The 21,056-nt window shown below is 43.0% G+C and overlaps 1 protein-coding gene across 2 annotated transcripts in view; it reads right to left on the reverse strand.

Moving 5' to 3' along the window:
• Window positions 1-21,056, reverse strand: part of ZMAT4 (zinc finger matrin-type 4) — a 352,855-nt gene that overhangs the window by 208,578 nt on the left and 123,221 nt on the right. For both annotated transcript variants that reach the window (XM_082444191.1, XM_082444190.1), the window contains one exon: window positions 12,710-12,799. In XM_082444191.1, coding sequence (XP_082300317.1) covers window positions 12,710-12,799 — 90 coding nt within the window. The remainder of the gene's footprint in view (window positions 1-12,709; window positions 12,800-21,056) is intronic.

Here is a 21,056-nt window from a genome sequence, read left to right on the forward strand (position 1 = left end):
CAGCATCATCTGGGCTATTAGAAAGGAGAAGAAGGTAACAGGTGTAGGGCATCTCTCCCCCACCAGGCTCTGGGGGGCTCCCTACTTCACGCTTACATTATCACATGTATTCTTCTCAGTAGTCCTGGAACATATGGGCTGTTGGCAGCATTTCTCAGATGAGGAATCTAAGTCTTAGAAAAATTAAGACACTTGACCACGGTCACCCAGCTAGCAGAAGTTGGAGGCCAGATTCAATGCCAGGGAATTTCCCAAAGCCTGTGACTTTTCCTTTATATTACACTGAATCAGGTGGCACCTCAGCATCTAAAACCTCAGATTTTCTATAGGTCTGTAAGGCCATCAACCCTTAGTAGGGACCTGGGGGAACAAAGAACGTGACTGGGATGCCCCAGCAAACATTGCTCCAGCCCACGGCAGGCTCTGAGTGGAAGATTTCCTTGAGTCACTCCCATGAAGAATGTTCTGTGGGAACACAGCACTACCGATGTCACCGATATATGAAATGGCTGAGCCAGGAGTGAAAGTGTGTTCTTAAAAATAAAGTCAATGCATCAAAGCCTGCCACTGGGAAGTGGGAGAATGAGAAAGAATCAGATGACCTGCCCCAAACCTTCTTTATCTCATTTGTAAAACGGGCACAGTAAATGCTCACGTTGAGAAAATGTTCTGAGACTGACATAAGCTCACATGTGCAGAGCTCCCAGCTCAGTCTGTGATATGGGGCAGGTGCATGAGTGAGGTTCGCTGGATCCAAGTCCAAAAAGCCATTTTACTGCAAATTAGTAGAACTCAGTGCATCATCCCTATTTTCAAAATGTATTTTGCAAGGCTTTCCGGTGTTTAACAGGAGACATTCATCATTGTCTCAGCATGTCCTGCAGCAAATCTAGACCACATGAAGGTAAAATGTATCTTGTATTCCAATGTCACAAGCCCTTGTCCGGTTCTAAGGCAAGAAGAAAAATATACATATATTCCTAAATGAACACATCAACCTAAACAGAGCCAAACGGTTGCAAGCCAGAAGGTAGTGAAGGAAACGGACTTCTTTGTTCTGCAAGAATAATATTCTGAGCATGAGGAATGCCCAGAGGTGACAAAGGAGAAACAGAACGGGCACTGGGGGTCATGTAACAGGGTGACAGCAGGCGTGATTTATGACATGGCTGCACGAGGGTACAGACTCACGGGGCTTTGTAGGACAAAGCAGGGAAGGGAGGCGAGATGCCCTCACACCCCTCCCTGCAGCCAGGGAAGAGATGAAGATAAATGGACCCAGACACAGAAGGAAAGAAATCTGATTAAACATGAGTGATAAAATTTTCAGGATAGAGTTGGGATTTCAGAGAAAAACAAACTGATGTTTTGTGAGATTCTAGCATGTTAACCAAGGAAATCTATCTATCAGGGGAAAAAAATAATTGAGACAGGGAAGATATGTTTGAGATACAGACACCTAAAAAGGGGAGACACAACAGAAAGGGAGGAGAGAGCTGCAGATCTCAGCTGTCACGTGCCAGCGAGTCACCTGTGCCTGGAGGCTCCTGTGTGCCCATGCTACCTGCCCCCCAAAAAAGCCAACATAGAAGCTAACATTTCAGAGCAACATAGAAACTAACCTTTCAGAGCTGAAATCAGCTGGAGAGAGACTGTCACAGATCAAACAGCTCTTTGGCAATCTGTGGTCACCAGAATTCTTTTATTCAAACTACCCTCAACAAAAATATCTTTCGATTCATTTTCAAGGGCCCAAGTGGTGTGCAAAGTGAGAAGACACACACTAGGGAATTTGATCCATACCCTTCCAAGTCTTAAAGTCACCCAGGAGGCATTCTCGACCTCTTCACCCCTGAGGCAGCACCAGATTGTCCTCCAGAGAAGGACTTCCTGACTATCATGTCCCTTTTGTCTTATGGCTGAAAGGGGGTTGGGATCTGGGAAGGACATCTACCTCTGTGAGCTGCACACCAACTCCGGCTCACACAGCCTTGATTTCTGGTAAAATAGGATCAAGCCTCCAAAAGCAGACAGGTGAAGGCAGGCAATGCCTAGCAGCAGAGGTGTCCAGTGAGAGGGCAGTAGGGTTTGCCAAGGGGGAGGATGGAGTCAGGACGTGTAGATGGTTATCAGAAGCAACTGCCGGAGGGACCAGCTTGTGCTGTGAGAGCACGCCCTCCAAGGACCTGCCTCTCCCTTTCTTTGGGATTTTCCTATTTGAATGTGACCCCCATGGGACCAAGAACCTGGTCAAGATTCTTGTGGAAACTGGCCATAACCCTCAGTTTTCTTGAACAAAGCCAATTTCACAAAATATTCTTTCAACAAGACCACTTCGATAGGTGTATAACTAAACTATGATTTCATGGAAATGTTCTAGAAGACTTTCTATACAAATGATCATTTTTTAATTAAAACTATTGTTTAAAGTCTTAATTGTTTTAAAGAAAAAAACAATGGGGCAATAGCTTATTATGAAGATATGAACAATCATTTATGGAACCCCTCTGTGTGAGGTGCTAAGGTACAAAGGTGAGTAAGCAAAGCCCATGCACTCAAGAAGTCTAAAATCGTGCTCTCTGGGTCCTACCATCTCTGCCTTTTAAACAAAGGAAGAACGGGATGGACCCCCTGGGAATCACTGGACCTAGGTCCTGAGACCACACCTAAACTGTTCCCACCTTTTAAATAATCCAGTCCTCCTGCTAGAGGCGTATCATCCAACTACCGCCAACTTCCGTGTCCCCTCTGGACGCCTGCAATAACTTCCTGCTGGTATCCTTCATTCAGGGTACCGGGGTTCTGGTAACTATCCTGTCCGCAGCCCCTCCCTTGGTGACTGTCTTGAACTCACTCAACGCACTGTCCTGCCTTTGGATATCAGCACACCAGGAGGGCACCTCTAGCCCGTGCCTCTCTGGGCTCCACGCCCTGGGCTGGCCCCTGGGTGTCCTCACCCTCCATCAGAGAGGTAGAAAGGCTTGATTGGGAAGAAGCTCTGAGGACAAAGCCCCCCTGTCCCTCTCCCTTGCTGCCCCATACCCCTTGGCTGGGGGCAAATTCACCTCTACGCCACTTTAGCCCTGCTCAGCCTGGAGCAACATGGACAAAGGGTTTCGTCATGTCCTTCCCTGCTTCTCAGATCTTTCTGGTCTCTGGGTCACAACTTCAAGGTTATTGTGGCACGGGGCGGGGGGGGAGGGTGGAGGTGGGTGGGAGCGGCCACCATGGAGTGGTGTAAGTTCTAAGCTTGGAAGTCATTCAGAAACCACCTTCTCTTTCACACCCATTATCCACTTCATCCATTTTTACCTACTTCATTGTCCCTCAGATCTATTTATCGCTCATTTTTCTCCACTGCCGTCACCCTCATCCAAGGCCATACTCTTTCAGTTGATAAAAGAAATGTTCACATACTGAGGTATGGGGCAGTCATTCTGGCTTAATTTGAATTTTATGCTAACTAGAACAGCCCGTTTGTGGCTATCAAACCTACTTTATACATCTGCTTTAGTTATGAAAGAAAAGGGTGCACTGACCAGAAGTAAAGAATGTCCATGTTAAAAATAAAGATGAAATGCCCCCCCCTTCCTGGGACGCCACTGCTGGTGTTCCTTCCATGATAAGACCCCCTTCCCAGGTGCCAAGGTCATACTGACTCGCTGTGTGCGTGCTGATCTGGTTTTTTGAAAACCTAAAGGAATGTATCCCTGACTTGTTTGATGTTCTTTGTTCTGACAAGACATAAAACTGTGCTGAAATCCATGCTTCTCCAGAGCAGTTTCTCAGAGTAATCTAAGAAGCTGTCTTCTGGGCTACAGCCCTCAGTTTGGCTCAAATAAAACTCTTTTCTACTCCTATTATAGACTGTTTATGGATGATTTTCATCGACACAGGAAACAACTGAAAGTCTGATACTTGACAGTTCAAAGTAGATGAGACTCTTCTTTCCATCAATCCATTCTCTGCACCTCACCGCACGGCTTCTAGCCATGCTGGCTTTCTTGTTATTCCTTAAACGCTGTGATTTCTCTGACTGCAGACGCTTTGCATATGCTGTTCCATCTGTCTGGAATTCTCCTGTCTCCCCTCACTGCTCTGACTAATCCTTACTCAGAGAAGACTTCCCTGTTGCCAAAGACCTTGTGATTTCCCCATTCTCTACTATTCCATTACGTTCCTTCATTTAGATATTTGTATGATTTTTTAAATTAGTGTCCATTTCCCACACTATCCTGTAAACACTGTAAACAGAAACTGTATCTGTTTCATTTGCTATTAAATTCTCCGTAATTAACACAGCACCTGACTCTTGGTAGACAGCCAATTAATATGAAAGATTAAGTAAATGAAGAATATATAGTAATTCAGAGCTCAGATTCGAGAGCTAAACTGTACTGTGTTTGAACCTTGGCTGTATCACTTACAAGGTGTACGATTTTGGATGAGATACTTGACCTAAGTTTCAGCTTTCACATCTTTTTAAGATGGAGGCAATGAAGATTCCTACTTGCACTTGTAAAGTTCAAATGAAATAAATACCAAGTATTTAGTAAAGGGCCTGACACATAAAAAGGGCTTAATAAGTCTTCTGCTAAGGAGAGGATATATCCAATGATAACAATATAATAATGGGATTACAGAGTACAGGAGGAGGCCACAAGGCTGACAGTAATCAAACACCCATGATACTACCTCCACCTTAAAAAAATTACTTTCATAGCTGTCATTTTGGGGAATTCTTTCCTCTCCTCTGAATCAGATTCTAGATGGAAGTAATGACTATGATATATATTTTTTAGTATAAATGAGCTTCAGAACCGGACTCCCAAGCTACAGGTCTTGTCGCAGGCCTAGGAAGTTGTATACAGCTCAAGTGCCATACTACACATTCACATCTGTTTTTTCATTTCAATTATCATCTGTGTGTTTGTATAACAAAAGTGTTACTCCCCTGTTGGGTACAGTTTGGAGAGGAAATACTAGATTTTTCAGGACATATAATTGATCTGTAGTGACAAGAAAAAATATTCTACATCAGGGCTGTCTCAGAAAACTCAAGAGTCCTGGTTACCATAAATTCAGTTTGGTGGGAAGATGGCAGAAGAAACAAACCATCCTCATTGTTTCCACAGTGTGGCGGACTTCAAACTGATTCTTACAACATCAAATGTTCGTAAATTTCAATCTATCTTATTGAAAGAAACAAAGCAAAATAGCAACAAAGTTCCTGTTCAGGGGTTGGGAATGATACTTCTTATTCCTTACAACCTTCAACCTGCTGGGCCCTAAAAAAACGAAACTCTGGAAATGAACAGAAGACAAGGCAGCTTTAGAGTCTGGAATGTTCCAAAGGAATCATTCCTATGAGTAGGGAGACAGCCACCCAGAGGGATGACAACTCACCTCCTCCTTCACCAGAATCATCCACTTCACACAGGGGTGGGCAAACATTTCCTGTGTGGCGGCCAGAGAGTAAACATTGCAGGCTTTGTGGGACAAGAGTCCTCCACTGCAACTACTCAGTTCTGCTGTGTGATGTGAGGAGAGCTCTAGACAGTATGGAGAGGATTGAGTATGGCTGTGTTCCAATAAGGCTTTATTTATGAGCCTTAATTTTTGAACTCCATGTAATTTTCATGTCACGATGTATTATTCTTCTTTTGATTTTTTCCAAACACTTAAAAACGTAAAAACCATTCTTCGCTTGCAGACCTTACAAAATAAGCAGTGGCTGCATTTGGCCGGTGGCTATTTTCTGACCCCTGGGTTAAGACATAAATAAATATTAAGTCACACCTATGGATTTCCTAATTGCTCTTCGAGTCTTCCGGATGTGCACAGCAGGCCTGCCCCTAACTGGAAGGTAGGAGTTGTATATTGCACTGCAGAGATGAAAGAATGGAACTAATAGAAAATAAGTTTTTTGAATCCCATGAAGGAACATTTTACACACACTTTACAGTTTATTACACAGCTTCGCAAACAGGAAGCTTCTAAACAAGCAGGGCAGTCATTGTAATCCCTGATTATAAAACCATGGCAGCGAAGGTTTAGGAAGTTCAAAGCAATGCTGTACAACTACTAGGCAGCTGAGCCAGGGACAGAATCCCCACTTCTAGCTCTAAATGTGCAACTGGAAGCCAAGGCACAGCATCCTCAGTAGATGCACCCCTCTTTGAGAATGCCCCACGAATTCGGCAGCACACCAGTCGAGAAAATGGAAAATGTTGACAAAGTAAATGTCAATATTATGCACAGTACGGGTCTGTACCTTTGTCTACCATCCAATCCCCCCTTTTGTCTCTACTGCTGTGCTGGGAGAATACTGTCCCCCCAAATTGAGGTCCACCTCGGACATGTGACCTTATTTGGAAATAGGGTCTTTTCAGATGTAATTACGATGATGTCACACTGGATTATAATGAGTGCTAAATCGGATGACTGGGGTCTTTTTTCGAAGAGGAGAGGACGCCCAGAGATACACACGGGGAAGAGAGCAGGCTGGTGTGACTCAGCTGCAAGCCAGGGAACAACAAGCGTTCTCAGCAGCCACCAGCAGCGAGGAGAGAAGCGGGGACCTGACTGTCAATCAGAGCCTCCAGAGGGAGGTCCTGCCTACACCTTGACTTCAGATTTGTAGCCTCCAGAACTGTGAGAGAATAAATGTCTATCGTTGTAAGCCAAGCAGTTTGTGGTCATTTGTTACAGCAGCCCAAGGAGATGAACACAGCCACCCGCTAGCACTTTGCATCTAGAAATACTTTTGAATTTTGTTTCCCTGAAGACATCACTCATGTCGAGGCCACACTCAGGAGAGGCCTTTCCCACCCTTCTTCACTGGCATCATCCACATCCCACCCTTCAAGAATCAGCTCAGGGTCCCTTTCTCCAGGAAACACTGTCCTGCCCCATCCTGCCAGGAGAGATCGGGGACCCCTCCCCTGTGCCCAGATGGTAGTGAGAAAAGAAATTTTCACATATTGAGGTATGGGAAGGTCATTCTGGCTTACACAGGAGTTAACTTGAATTTTATGCTAACTAATACAGCCTGTTTGTGGCCTATCAAACCTACACTGTACATCTGCTTTAATTATTAAAGAAAAGGGCACAGTGACCAAAAGTAAAGAATGTCCATGTTAAAAATAAAGATGAAATGTCTCCCTTCCTGGGACACCAATGCTCGCGCTCCTTCCATGATAAGACCCCCTTCCCAGGCGCCAAGGCCATACTGACTCACTGTGTTATGTGGTGGTGGGTTTTCTTCTTTTGTGTTTTTTTCTGAAACCTTGAAGGAAGGTATCCTGATTTGTTTGATGCTCTTAGTTCCGACAAGACATAAAACTGTGCTGAAAACCAAGCTTCTCTGGAGCAGTTCCTCAGAGTTGTTTGAGAGGCTGTCTTCTGGGCTCAAATAAAACTCTTTGCTATTCCTATTATAGATTGTTTATTGATTATTGTTGTTGATGGTAGCCTGGACATATGTTTAGGGTAGTGCCTAGCACGCTGTATGAAAAGACATGATCTGCACGTTGAAGCCCCGACTAGATCCTGATTTCTGTTGAGGAAGGTTCCATGCCCTTCCATCTTTGTGCCCCCAGCACTTAGTAGATGCTCACCACCTGTCTCCGGGAGTGGCATGGTCAGCTAGTTTGCAGGGCCAGAGGGAATTTTATTTTGTTGTGTTTCGTGTTTTCCCAGCCTTGTCTCTGCCACTCACCAGCTGTAGGACCAGAGTCAAATGCCTTAATCTCGATTTCCGTTTGCTTCTCTTGGGGATAATGCTGGCTCCTGCCTTACACAGGAGGTGTGAGGATGAAATGTGTGGTTGTATATAAAGCATTTAGAACTTAAATGGGAAGCACCTGATAAGCACCAGTTACTATTATTACTTTGCCCCAGAACAGCAATATTCTCTGGCTATGGACCCAGCAATGGCTTCCATGACTCCAAATGAGATACAATTTCAAAATACGTGGAAGAAGCCCAGGAATAAGATTTAGGGAAGCCGGGAGGGTCTTATTCTCAGGCCTGACAAATTTGGACAAGTCATGGTACTTCTTTGGGCCTTATTTTCACCTTTGTAATTACGGGGTGGGAGGGAGGTTATATCAAGTCCTCCCAACCTGAAACCCAGGATATTTAGGGACCTGTGAACGTGATAATGGAGGTTCTCAAGCTGCGCTGAATATTTCAGACCTAAGGGAAACCATATAAATATTTAGGAGTGATACGTTCAATCACACTAACCAAATGTCAAGTTTCCCCACTTAGAAGAAATTACATTAATTCCATGTAAAAACACTGTTTATTTAATACCAAGGGGCAATTTGAGTTGGCAGTTACTTATCTTTACAGAATGAAAATAAAAGTAAAATTAAATCACCTTTTTAACTTAAAAGTGCTGTTTCCCAAGCAGACAATTTTTTTTCAAAGCATGTGACCCGTGAGTGAGAAGATAATAAAAAGGACCATTGGTAGAAAACCGAGGCTCTCGATGGACTAGATAATCTTTAAAGTCCTTTTTGGCTCTAATGCCCGTGGGATTCCTGAACATTTCTCTAAGGCAATCAACTCTAACAATTTATTTTGCATTTAATTTTACTCTGTGGCCTCAAGGGGAAAATGTCTTGCTCTAAAATTTCCGGGAAAAAAACACAGGAGACCCAAATGAGGATTCTTAAAGAGTAAAGCAGGGAATTTAAAATGCTGGAAAGGCCAGAAGACAGAAATGAATTTAAGTTTTTAAAAAGCAACAACGACAACAAAAGGTCAAATGACCTGGAATAGAAATGGCAATGGCCCTGGGAAAAATAACAGGCACTTCTGTTCATCTGTAGGTAAATTCAGAGTTACTGTGTATTCCCAGGCTGCCATTACCCATCAATTTTAGGGATCACTGTGGGCCCAAGGTTCATGTGCGGTCAGGGTTTGGAAAATCAACAACAAGTTTTCTATTTTCAGAAACACTCCTTTTGTTGGATATTCGGGGCAGCCATAAAAGTGTTCTCGATCAAGTAACACTACGATGCAAACCACAGATCCTGGGAGCAGGGGAGGTGGGAGAATGGGCAACACTGGAGAGGCAAGTGGACCAAAGTATTACATCCTCCCAAGATCACAGGTGCTGGTGGCAAGAGGCTCAGTAATAATAATGCCTGCAGAGGGACTTCCCTGGTGGTCCAGTCGTTAAGAGTCCGCCTTCCAATGCAGGGGGACGTGGGTTCGACCCCTGGTCGGGGAACTAGGATCCCTCATGCCGCGGGGCAACTAAGCCCACGCGCTGCAACTAGAGAGCTCACGTGCCACAACTAGAGAGAAGCCCATGCACCGCAAGCACCACGAAGACCCGACAGCCAAATAAATAAATAAATAAATAAATAATGATGCCTGCAGAAAGTGCTTTGAAAACAAAGTGCTATATAAACAGGTTAGTGCAGTTGAGTCTTAGGATGAACCTGTACTTTAGAGATTCTTATTCTCATCCCTATTTTACCACCCTGTGGAAATAAACACCAACCAAATGGGAACAAGAAAGGCTGTTTATGTAGAGCTTGCTGTAGCAAGACAGCCAGCCAACATCACCTGCATTTGGAGGCGACTCAAAGGCAAGCAGAGAAGTGGAGGAGCTTCATAATGGAAAAGGGGTAGGTTTCACCCGTGTCCTGATTGGAGGCTGTTGGCCTAGGGAAACTGCAGGTGGGCCACCTAGAATGGGACAGCCTATGTGATTGGTTGGGGGTACATATTTGGCTTTTTCTGGTTGGTCCTAAGTTGGAAACAGGGACAGAAATTAGGGAAGCTGTCAGCTGTTCATCAAGCCTGGCCATTCGAGGCCTATTGTTACAGGGCTATTTTTTGACTCCCTGGATTGTCACTAGAGACGGTGGTCTGACTTCTTACAAGTCTGACTCACAGCAGGCAGGCTTCTGGGCCGGTTACTGGATAGCAATGGGTTGGTTTTCTGGACTGGTTGCTGCAGGTTGTGGGTCAAAGTTCTACTTTTAGATATGTTCTGGCCATTGTCGATTTGTGTATTTAGTCTTTCAACCCTTAGGTATGAGTCTGTACCAGAGAAAACTGGCCCAAATAGTTACCAACATCAACTCTCAGGGCCCTGGAGAGGGGCTGGGGGTACCTTCCACACAGCATCCAATGCATCAAGATGCCTAATGGAAATGATCTATTACTCCTGTGAAATGTCCATACAGCCTATTAAGGCATCAACCATCTCTTTTAAAAAGTAAGATCATTATGTTGCTTTTCCTACTTACTTATCTGCTTCCAGACAATGATTAACAAGTCATAGAAAATAATTCAATCAACAAATCACTGGTAGAGCTAAGTTTTCAAAATCCAGGAAAAAGTTCTTAAAGGGCCTTTTGGTAAAGAACCCTTGCAAACACTTCTTTCTGTAACATCTGAACCTCTTCCCCTCTATCAACTGACCCCAAGGAGTCTGGCAGAACCGGAGCCTGAGCGGGGTGAAACATGGATCTGACCAGAGCAGCAAAGATCGTGCCCTCAAGGTCACAGCTGGAGTCTCAGTGCCCCTTACTGTTTGCTTGCGAAGGGGAGCAGAAATAAGCCCACCCCAAAATAAGCCACTTTGGCATATTGATTTTTTTTAATGAAGTTACTTAAGAAACAGCAAGGTCCAAGAAGGATACTCTGACCATCCTTTGTCCCCCTGAAAGCAGGAAATAAATCTCCCATGTAAAAGGCACCTTCCCTGTACCAGGAGGTAGACAGACATCCGTATCACCAAAGATACAGAATTCAGGGGTGCGAGAAGCCTGTATAAACCAACCTTGTTATTCCTTCACTAATTTGCTACCCCAAGTCCAAAAGCCTTTGTCGTGTCAATTCCTCACAAATTTATTGCTTTGCTTCTTTGTCTAAAAAGCATAAAAGTTGCCTGTTTTGGTCACCTCCTTGAGTCTCCTATCTTTGGGGCTCCCACATGTAGGAAATGAAATTTGTTCTTCTTCTGTTCATGTGTTTTATGTCAGTTTAATTATTATACCAGCCAAGGAACCTAGAAAGGAAAGGTTTTCCTCCCCTGCACCTGATGGATCACTCGCTAGGAGCTCAGATATAAGTGCAACATTCATAATTAGAATTTGAGTGGATAGAAAATAATCTGTGTTCAAAGAGCTGTCAAATGTCCGTGAATCCTATTGTTTCTGACTCTTAGGATTAGACAGTAAATGGCTATTGAATAAAGGGATACATCGCTGAATAACTTCAAGAGGAAATAAAACACCTAATTCTGTTCTCTCTGTTAACAGACAGCTGATGGAGGGCGGGACTCCAGCGTGGTTACAGGATTCTGAGATCACATAAAAGCTGACTTAGGCCAACTTTCCTGTGTCTTAATAGGTTCTTTTGCTAGGGATGCACCCAAGAAAACACCTGTCCTCCCCTCACTCTCATGCCTCCATCTGGTACCACCCATCCAAGCCCAAAGAGCCCAGCTCACATGCCAACTCTGCGGTAACACCTTCCCTGGTCGGACGGCCCTGGCATGACTCACCCGCCCTTTGTCTCCATGGGGCTTTGTACAAATGTTAACAAACACCGACACCGTGGCATCAGAGCTATTTTTTATACAGTGTTAACCTCTCTCACTATATTTAAGTCTCTTTAAAGCCGCAGGTCTGTGGCTTATGTGTCTCTGTCTCCTCAGTGGGCAGTAAAGAAAAATCCACATCATCCAGATGAGTCTGTACGTGAGCGGCCCATCTTGTGACGCTGAGACGTGGGCTTGGAATCTGTGGACCCTGCCAGCTCCGCGGCTCGCTGCCTCTGGTCACATGCAGTTACCTTTCTCTCTCTGTTTCTTCTGTGACAACAAACAAGTACAGTTTTCGTCCAGTCTCTTTGATGATCACGTATTAATTTTTAATGAGACTGGCATCGATACGGCAGCAGAAAGAAAGCAGGATCACAAGCACGTGAGAGTGTGGGGTGTGGATTCTACGTCCTCAGCCTCTCAGCCCTCAAAGGGGGAGGCGTTTCTGTGCTTCATCGGCAGTTTTTATCATGGAGGGTCTCTGCCACGGGTGGGTAAGAATATTCCACTCATTAGGAAAAGGGTCCCCTGCTGGGAGGAAGCAATATTTCTCTCAACAGTCTTGGCCTTGGCCTGGCTAAGGGAACCCCTTTGCTCTGACATTAAACCCTCAAAGCAACTTTCTAATTGTCATTTGTCTTCCTAAGTAAACATTCCCTCAGGAAAAAGTGACGCTGATCAAAGCCCTGAATATTTTTATTTGCAAGATGTGCACAGCTTTCATTATAAATGAACAAATGGCATTCTGTTTTACACACCAAAGGAAACATACATTATGTAGAAAGCAAAGCATCTGATCTTTCTGACAGGTTTGCCCTTAGGTCATGTCTTCTGAAGGTGCCCGCCTCCCCGCAGCCAGCCTCTGTCTGTCTCAGCCCTTCTGTCTGTTCTTTTCTCTGTGAGGTCCCAGCACAGTATCATCAAAAAGTCTCCCAACCCCATACTGGCAAGTTCTGGCAGGAAAAAAGGAAAAGACTTGCTTACATGTCATATTTTCTGTAATATTTAATGCGAACGATTTCAACTCACTTAGCTTTCCCACTAAGCTGGACATAACTGCAATTCCCAGACCTGCAAAGTTTTTAGCAAACAGAACAAATTATCCAAGGATAATATGTGGCATCAGATACTCACATTCTCTGATCGGAGCCTCTTTGCGGGACACCCACCGTCCCTGGGGTGAAGCATGTAATATAGTCGGACTTTACTGGCATGTTTTCGACTCTGGGAAGAAAAAGCAGAAGCAGATACTGTGAAAGAGAAGGCATTCTGAATCCTTGGACACATAGCCAGTGACTGCAAATGCCCAAAAGGACTTTGCTTAGAAAACACTTGAAACAACAAGGTCTTCACTGCAGAGCACAGAGAACTACATTCAGTATCCTATGGTAAACCATAATGGAAAAGAATATTTTAAAAAGAAAGTATATATATGTGTAACTGAATCATTTTGCTACACAGCAGAAACTAACACTTTATAAATCAACTATACTTCAATTAAAAAATATTAAAACTGAAAAAAAAAAAAAGAAAACACTTGAGCACATTCCTATGGGTCCCATGGGGTGAAGTTTCAGATAGGTTAAGTGACTTGCCCAAGGTCATCAAGCCAATATAATTTCAGGATTAGAAAACAGAGTTCATGAAGAAAGGTGAAACCACTGGGATCTTTTAGCCTGGAGTGAATGTTTAATTGTCTTCAAAGGTAAGACCAGGTCAGCAGAGGGAATAAAACAAGGATCAACTGTGATGAAGAGCTAGGTCCCCAGCCCCGCTCTCACTGCAGCTGCCCTGCCCTAAGGAGCCAGGGACAACGCCGCCCTGGGATGGGGACACGCACACGGCACCTCCAACCAAAGCCTGATCAGAGCCAAGCTACACGCAAGCAGGCAGATGCAACAGAACAAATCAAGCCCCACCTCCTGCAGATTAGCAGGACTACGAATTTCCATCTGTCCTGACTGCTCTATGTCCAGTGTGGAGAAACTGACCCCTTCTTTTTTTTTTTTTTTTTTTGCCTTTCCTGGGTTATTTTTTTTTTTTATTGGGGTATAGTTGCTTTACAATGTTGTGTTAGTTTCTGCTGTACAACAAAGTGAATCAGCTATATGTATACCTATATCCCCTCCCTCTTGGACCTCCTTCCCAGCCCCCCATCCCACCCATCTAGGTCACCGCAGAGCACCGAACTGAGTTCCCTGTGCTATACAGCAAGTTCCTACTAGCTGTTTTACACATGGTAGTGTATTTATGTCAATCCCAATCTGCCAGTTCATCCCACCCCCTTCTCCCACCCCCATGTCCACACGTCCGTTCTCTACGTCTGCATCTCTATTCCTGACCTTCTTAGTTCCATCTTTCCTCCTTTGCTGAACTCAGAGCCCATCCAAACTCCCCTCATCTCTAAACAACACTGCAGTTCTAACTTCCAAGTTGCTACCTGAGGTAGGATGGTGGTCTGAAAACACCAATAAAAGAGTCAGAAGTTCAGAACCCCTGTTCCAGCCCTACCACTTTCTAGCTGCATGATATCGAACAAGTCGTGATATCGAACAAGTCACTTACTCTAATTTGTAGCCAAAACGAGTGTCACTTTCTCCACGTACAAAATGAACAGTGATATTTATTAGGGTTTCCATGAGAAGCAAATGAGACATTGTATCAGAAACACTGTAATCCACGTAATGCTAAGCATCACTCACTGCAGACTGCATCAGTCCTAACTTCGAGTTCTGTGTGATCTCCGTAATATGAATTCTCCTTGAATCCTTTGCTACCTGATTCCAAGTCCCCCATCCCCTTCCTTTACTCAGAGATTTTTTTCCTTCTTTTCCAGTCCTTGGTTCCACTTGTCATTCTTTACAATTGGGGTCTAGCCGATCTCCTGAATAATAGTTTGCCTTCATGGATTAGCCACAAAGGCAAAGTGATTTTCAGAGAATACACAGCAAATGGCATCTTGCTTACAGGACGTAGTGTAAATCCTTTCTGTCTGGTTTTCCTCATTTATCACTTTTTTAATTCCTTCATTTTTCCTGGAGCACAAAGACTGCTTCCAAACAGTCCCTGGACCCTTCTAAGGTCTTTAAATGGGTTTAAAAGTGCTATCGGAACGTGAAAAATACTAGCGACATAAAAAAGTAATGAAGTGTGATTTTAAAATATATTTGTAGTCCTTTCTAGGTTGTATCTTAAGTTTTAATCAAGGTTATCTGGAGTCTCGTTTGCCTGGAAGGTTGGTAGGACAGAGAAATGGAACCCTATATGAACCCGTGTCAGATGATTTCAACATCATTGTTTAGCTTCTGCATATTTTTGAGAATGATGCCATGCAAACTAGCACTTTTCCTTTTGCAGATAAATATGTTGATTCCTAAAATGTGTACACCTTTCCTACAGGATTGTGGGGTTTTGGGAGGTAAGGGGTAGTGGGAATATTAGGAATACTGCTATAGTCAAAAAAATAAAATTAAATGAAAAGAAGATGTCAAAATCTCCAGGACAGTGAACGTGGCCACAGAGCCTGGGCTGGTGAAGAGCACACACAGACAGGTAATTGGTGAAAAGACAAAGTGATAACAGTGTGAGCTCAAATGGGGCTGAAGTAGGCTTTCAATTTTGCGTTCGTTCGTTACCATAGAAGAACTTCTTATCAAAATCCTTGCGGCATCAATCTACCCAGGGAACAAAATCACGGCAAAATTGGAAATCTCATAATGCAGCCTTGTTTTGTGGTTCGGCTTTATTTTTCCTCTTTCCTAAAATAAACCATTTCTTTCCAAAAGACTATTTCCAGCAAAGACAGAGTTCACTAGGTTATTTACTTGCAGTTTGACAAAACTAGTAAAAACCCATTAGCTGGAAAAAAAAAGGGGGGGGGAGTAAAAGAGCAGCTCGGGTATGAAGCCGTTAGTGGTGAGCGATGCTGGGTTCGACGAGCCTTCTTTGTGATTTTGTTCATTGAAGGCTAGTTTTTCTCCTTCAGCTTCCCAGCTTCCAGGTTTGATGGAAGGACTGCCTTGCCCCAGTGTCTGGGTGAAAAGAAACAGAGTCGGGCTTCCCTGCTGGCACAGTGGTTGAGAATCTGCCTGCCAATGCAGGGCACGCGGGTTCGAGCCCTGGTCTGGGAAGATCCCACATGCCGCGGAGCAACTAAGCCTGTGCGCCACAACTACTGAGCCTGCGCGTCTGGAGCCTGTGCTCCGCAACAAGAGAGGCCGCGATAGCGAGAGGCCCGCGCACCGCGATGAAGAGTGGCCCCCACTTGCCGCAACTAGAGAAAACCGTCGCACAGAAACAAAGACCCAACACAGCCATAAATCAATCAATCAATATATATATAAACTGAAAGTTTAAAAAAAAAAAAAAGAAAAGAAACAGAGTCTTGGCAAACACCAGCTGATTGTAGGTTGACGGGGGAGGCGTTCTGGCTCACCATTTAGCCGCATCCCTTCCGCCTGGTTCTCTCTTTTCCCCCTGCTGCTTTCTCCAGGCTGGAGCCAAGGCCTCCCCACCCTGACTTCAGGCAGGAAGTAACAGCCCCAGTGACAGCCCACTCCCCAGTGAGAGGAGCACGGAGTCCCAGTGAGTCTGATTCAAACCCAAAGCCACAAATCATGTTGGTTGACAAAGGGAAAGAGGTTCCCAGCAGAATGTTCCAGGTGCTCTCAGCTCGCCCTGCCTCGGCCCTGGAGCTCGCCAGCAGCCCTCCCCTTTCTTCCTGGTACACTCACCTCTTTGTACACTCACCTCGGTGACAGGACACCGAGTCACCTACTGCATCTTCCTCCAAATGACTTCTCTTAACTACCCTCCTCTCAACTTCCCTTAACCATCTGAAATTGCTTGGAATTTGGCACAGAAATTCCATTCCATTTATTCTAGAAACAAAACCTTCCCCATAAAAAGTTACAATTAAATTTGAGCAAAGATGTTCATTGCGGCATTATCGAAATCGGAACAAAAAATAAATAAATAAATTGGGAGACAGCTACATTTTTGACAACAGGGGATGGGTTCAAGCAGCCGTGGAATGCCCTTATGTTCAGTTGGAAATGGAAAGAAATGCTTTCTACGTAATGAATGTTGGATGGAAAATGCTAAACTCAAAATGGCTTGTATACGATGATGACAATTAAATAAAAATTCATAAGTATACCGAGAAGAAGTGGCAAGGGAAAAGGAAAAAAAGCATGATTTATTAGGGTAGAAGGAGGCTGGATGGTTTTCCTTCCTAATTTTTATAACAGATTCATCTTTAACATAAAAATAATAATAACTTCACAGTGCTCAAGCCTTTGTAATTCCTCATTAAGTCTACTTTATACGCAGAATAATTGTAATTAGTAAAAAGCATCACTGATCTGGAATGCGTTTAACATATACTGATATAACTGACCACATTTCCATCTACCCTTATCAACATTCAAAATGCATATTTTTTTCATTGCAATAATTGTTATTTAGAGGAGCCTACTTAACCCAAGGGTAGCACGTGCTACTTCAAAATTGAAAACTTGATTTTGGTACGTACAAATTCAATGGTAAATATGTGTACTTTTCACAGTGTGGTCACTTTAGCTTTCTGTGTATGAATGGAGATTATGGCAGCGGTCCCCAGACTTTTTGGCACCAGAGACCGGTTTCGTGGAAGACAATTTTTCCACGGACTGGGGTCGGGGTGGGGGTGGGAGAAATGGGATGGTTCCGGCGGTCATGCGAGCGATGGGAGCGGCAGATGCAGCTTCGCTGGCTCGCCCACCGCTCACCTCCTGCTCTGCAGCCCTGTTCCTAGCGGGCTGTGGACCGCTGGATTATGGGATGGTAAATGCTGTCCAGACAACCAAACCAAGAAGCCCTGGAAGAAAGCTAATTCTGAAACTGACTTATGTCATCCAAATAAACACGAACAATAGCAAGTCCTTAGGACTTTTTCAAAGATCCATTAATATCTAAAATTTACACTGCTTTTAAGAGCTTAAAAAGCCAACTGAAAGGAACTTAAAAGAAAAAAATATATACCTTATATGTTAAATGTATACCTTACGGAGTTCAAGAGGGAAAAAGACCATTCCTTTCAGGGGGAAAAAAACATGAAAAAGGAATTACAATCTCTTTCAGTTGCACTCAGAGTCAAACCCAGGTTCTTTCTTGCATTAATATTCTCATTTTAAGCAAAAGTCATTACTTTCATTCAAACCACATCAACTTTAAGCTTCCCAGATAGGTCAGAAATGACCAACTCTTCCATTTTAATTAAAGCCTTTGCCCCCGTTGCTGGGCCTTGTGCGTGGGCAGACCTATCTGCAGATTAGTTTCTTTGGCTGAAACAATCTCTTGGCACTGTAAGAAATAGTCTAAAGTGGAAATTCAGGCCAGCCTTCTCTTTGCAGGGATAAAGAACGAGACCAACCTCTATTTCATATCTATTGCTGTGAAAGGAGAGGGCGAAACACATAGAAATAGAACGGCTCTCTGCTTCACCTAAATAACCATCTTCCATTATCACACATTCCTTAAAAAACTCGCAACTCACATTTGCTTCCAACAAGGGTACTGATTTCTGGTCTCATAAAATGTGGCGATAACAAAGCAACTTTGTATTTGCATAATGTTCCTAACAGCCTTCAAAGTCCGTTCACATTTATCCTCTCATTTTATCCTCCAATCACAGCTTTGAGGCTGGCAGGAGATGTGTTATTTCAAATAAGCTTTAAGATCCATTGCTGATTTCCTAGTTAGATCTTCACCATCTTATTTCATCATAGGTATCTAATTATACCTCTTCCAGAAACCAGTTAACATAAACCAAGGACTACAAGAAAAAAAGAAAACCCGGAACAGATTGATCACTACAGAAGAGTGATTCTCACAAGCCACCAATTTTTGAGGTATTTCCACTCGTTCTAGGGTAAAGAGCAGCTGATTAGAGCAGAGACAAAACATACCAAAGGTTTAACTCCCCAGCTGCCCAAGAATGTCTGGCCGATGTGAGATGGGAGTTCCATCTTTCAGGAAGGAGGAGAGGTTGCCCTGGCAGATCCCCACTTAACATTCTGAAGTTGAGGTCCCAGGGCTGAGCCCCAGAAAAACTGGGGGGCAACTTCACTAGGAAGTCAAGGTTAAATGCAGATAAACCAAGAGAAACCATGAGTCTTGGAGATTCCCTCTGATGAGTAGGACTCTTTTTCAGATTGGTGCACCCGGATTGGTTGGATACAGAAACCTACAGTGGAACATGGACCACCTGGAAATCTAGGAACAGAAGACTGACCCCCTAGAGAAAGTCTTTACCAACACAGAGAAGGAAGAAATAAAACTCTTCTGCCCAAGGCCCCAAGGCAAGATGTCCTACCCAGGCTGCTGGGCTACTGAAATGGTCTGTCATCCAGTCCTACAGCTGACACTGGATCAGAAGATCCTAAGAAGGTTTGGGTGGCCTATGAAAGGACCCAAGGCTGATCCACACACACTGGGGATGTGCGGCAGGCCTTAAACTGATGAGTGGCACACAGAAAACAATTACGTGACGCAAAAGAAGACATTGAAAAAACTCTCAAGGAAGAGACATCAAGGAATTTTTTCTTTGCAAAATATTTACCACAATAAATAGAAGTAAGTTTTAAGTGCCATGTTGTATTGGGCCATTTAATTTCAGAAAATATGGACTGAGGATTAAAGCTCAAAGATGAGATAAGACAACTGATTAAGATGAAGATGTACTATCTGAGTTAATAAAATAAAGCTATTAAAAATATCACAGCTTAATTTGGAAGGCCTTTCACAGCAGGGCAAGAGCAGAATCAATACTGAAGGTCAGTGTGAAGTCCAGATAGAATCACTTCCTAGAATGCAGAAGAATAGGATAAAGAAGTAGGAAAAAAATGATATTGGAGATCTGACATACGAAAGACCAGGACAAATATAGTGCAGCTTTAGCCGTAGAAAAAATAGACAAAAAAATGGAATAGGAAAAAACTCCCAAAATAGACCCAATAGTTTGGGACCAAAAAGAAAACTAGGGAAATATATCTAACTTTGTGATTGGAAAGTTTTCTAAACAACAAAGCAAAAGAAGCAGTACTGATAGATATAGCTAAATATATACATATACATATATATATATGTTTGTAATCTGAAATACATATATGTAAAAGGCAAACCACAAAGTAGGAAAATATCTGCAATATGTAAAAGAAAGTGGTCTAATACCTTTAAGATAAAGAGTGTTCTAACAAATTTATAAGAAAAAATAATATTAAAATAAGCAAAAGATATAAATAGGAATTGTAGAAGTGCAAATAGCTAAAAGATACATAAAGAGAAGTTCATCCAAATTTTACCTCATATTTCTTACTTTAAAATACATATGTATTTTCACCCATTAAATTGGCAAAGGTTTATAAAATATACATATCCATGTCAGTGAAGATACAGGAAAACTAAGACTCTTGTACATAGCTAATAGGCATGTGAATTGATACAATCTTCCTGGATGGAAATTTTGCAATATATATTCAAAAGGCAAAAACTTGTTTGATCCAAAATGCTACTCCTACAAGTTCATTTTAAGGAAGCAATCAGAGACATGTACTGTCATTTATTTATAATAGTGAAAATGGGAAAATGATTTAAATGTCCTGAATGAGAGGGATAAATGTTATGACATATATATGATAGATCACCAAAACTGCCACTAACAAGTATATTAATAATACTTAATGACATGAAAAATATCTATGCAATAACACTAAGAAAAAAAGTCTGTTTCAAACCAGAAAATAAAAGATGCCAAATTTTTTAAACAAAAATATCTATGTGTACTATACGCGTTTGTGTGCATAGACATGGCCAAAGTCTAGGAAGAAACACACCAAAAGATTAATATTTTTTACCATGGACCACAGGTGACTTCAATGTATGCTTTTTTTTTAATTTTCCAAATTCCTTAAGGGACCTAGTCATTCCAGTAATTACAGGGGAAAAAAATCACAATTTTAAAGGTTCATTCCAGTTTTGATGATTTACCATTCTGTTTTACCTTAAGATGAAGCCAATGATCTCACAACTTCTAAATCCTCAGAGAACACGGATAACACCTATTTTGTTCATTTGCATCCCCATCATTTATCATCATGCCTGACACACAGTCGGTGTTCAAGAAAGGTTTGTTGATTGAGGGGCTGAACGCATGCATGAAAGAAAGAGGTGATCCAGAACCAGAGCCCAAGACTCCTGATGAACACACACTTCCACGATTGTGTGGAAGTGTGTGTACATCATTGCTATAGATTCCCTTCCACTCTGAAAATGAAATCAAACCCACCTCCCACTTTTTACCATCCCTGAACCCCATGAGCAGGGCAGGTCCAAGAGGAGGAGGAAGCGTGCAGACCAGAGAGAGTTCTGGCAACAGCTCCTGCAGGCATTTTGCAGACTGTACACATTAGAGGAAAACTCTCAAGGGGACCTGAGGACAGCT

Source organism: Balaenoptera physalus (assembly GCF_965194825.1).
Source record: "Balaenoptera physalus genome assembly, chromosome: 21".
In the NCBI taxonomy this organism is placed as follows: Eukaryota; Metazoa; Chordata; class Mammalia; order Artiodactyla; family Balaenopteridae; genus Balaenoptera; species Balaenoptera physalus.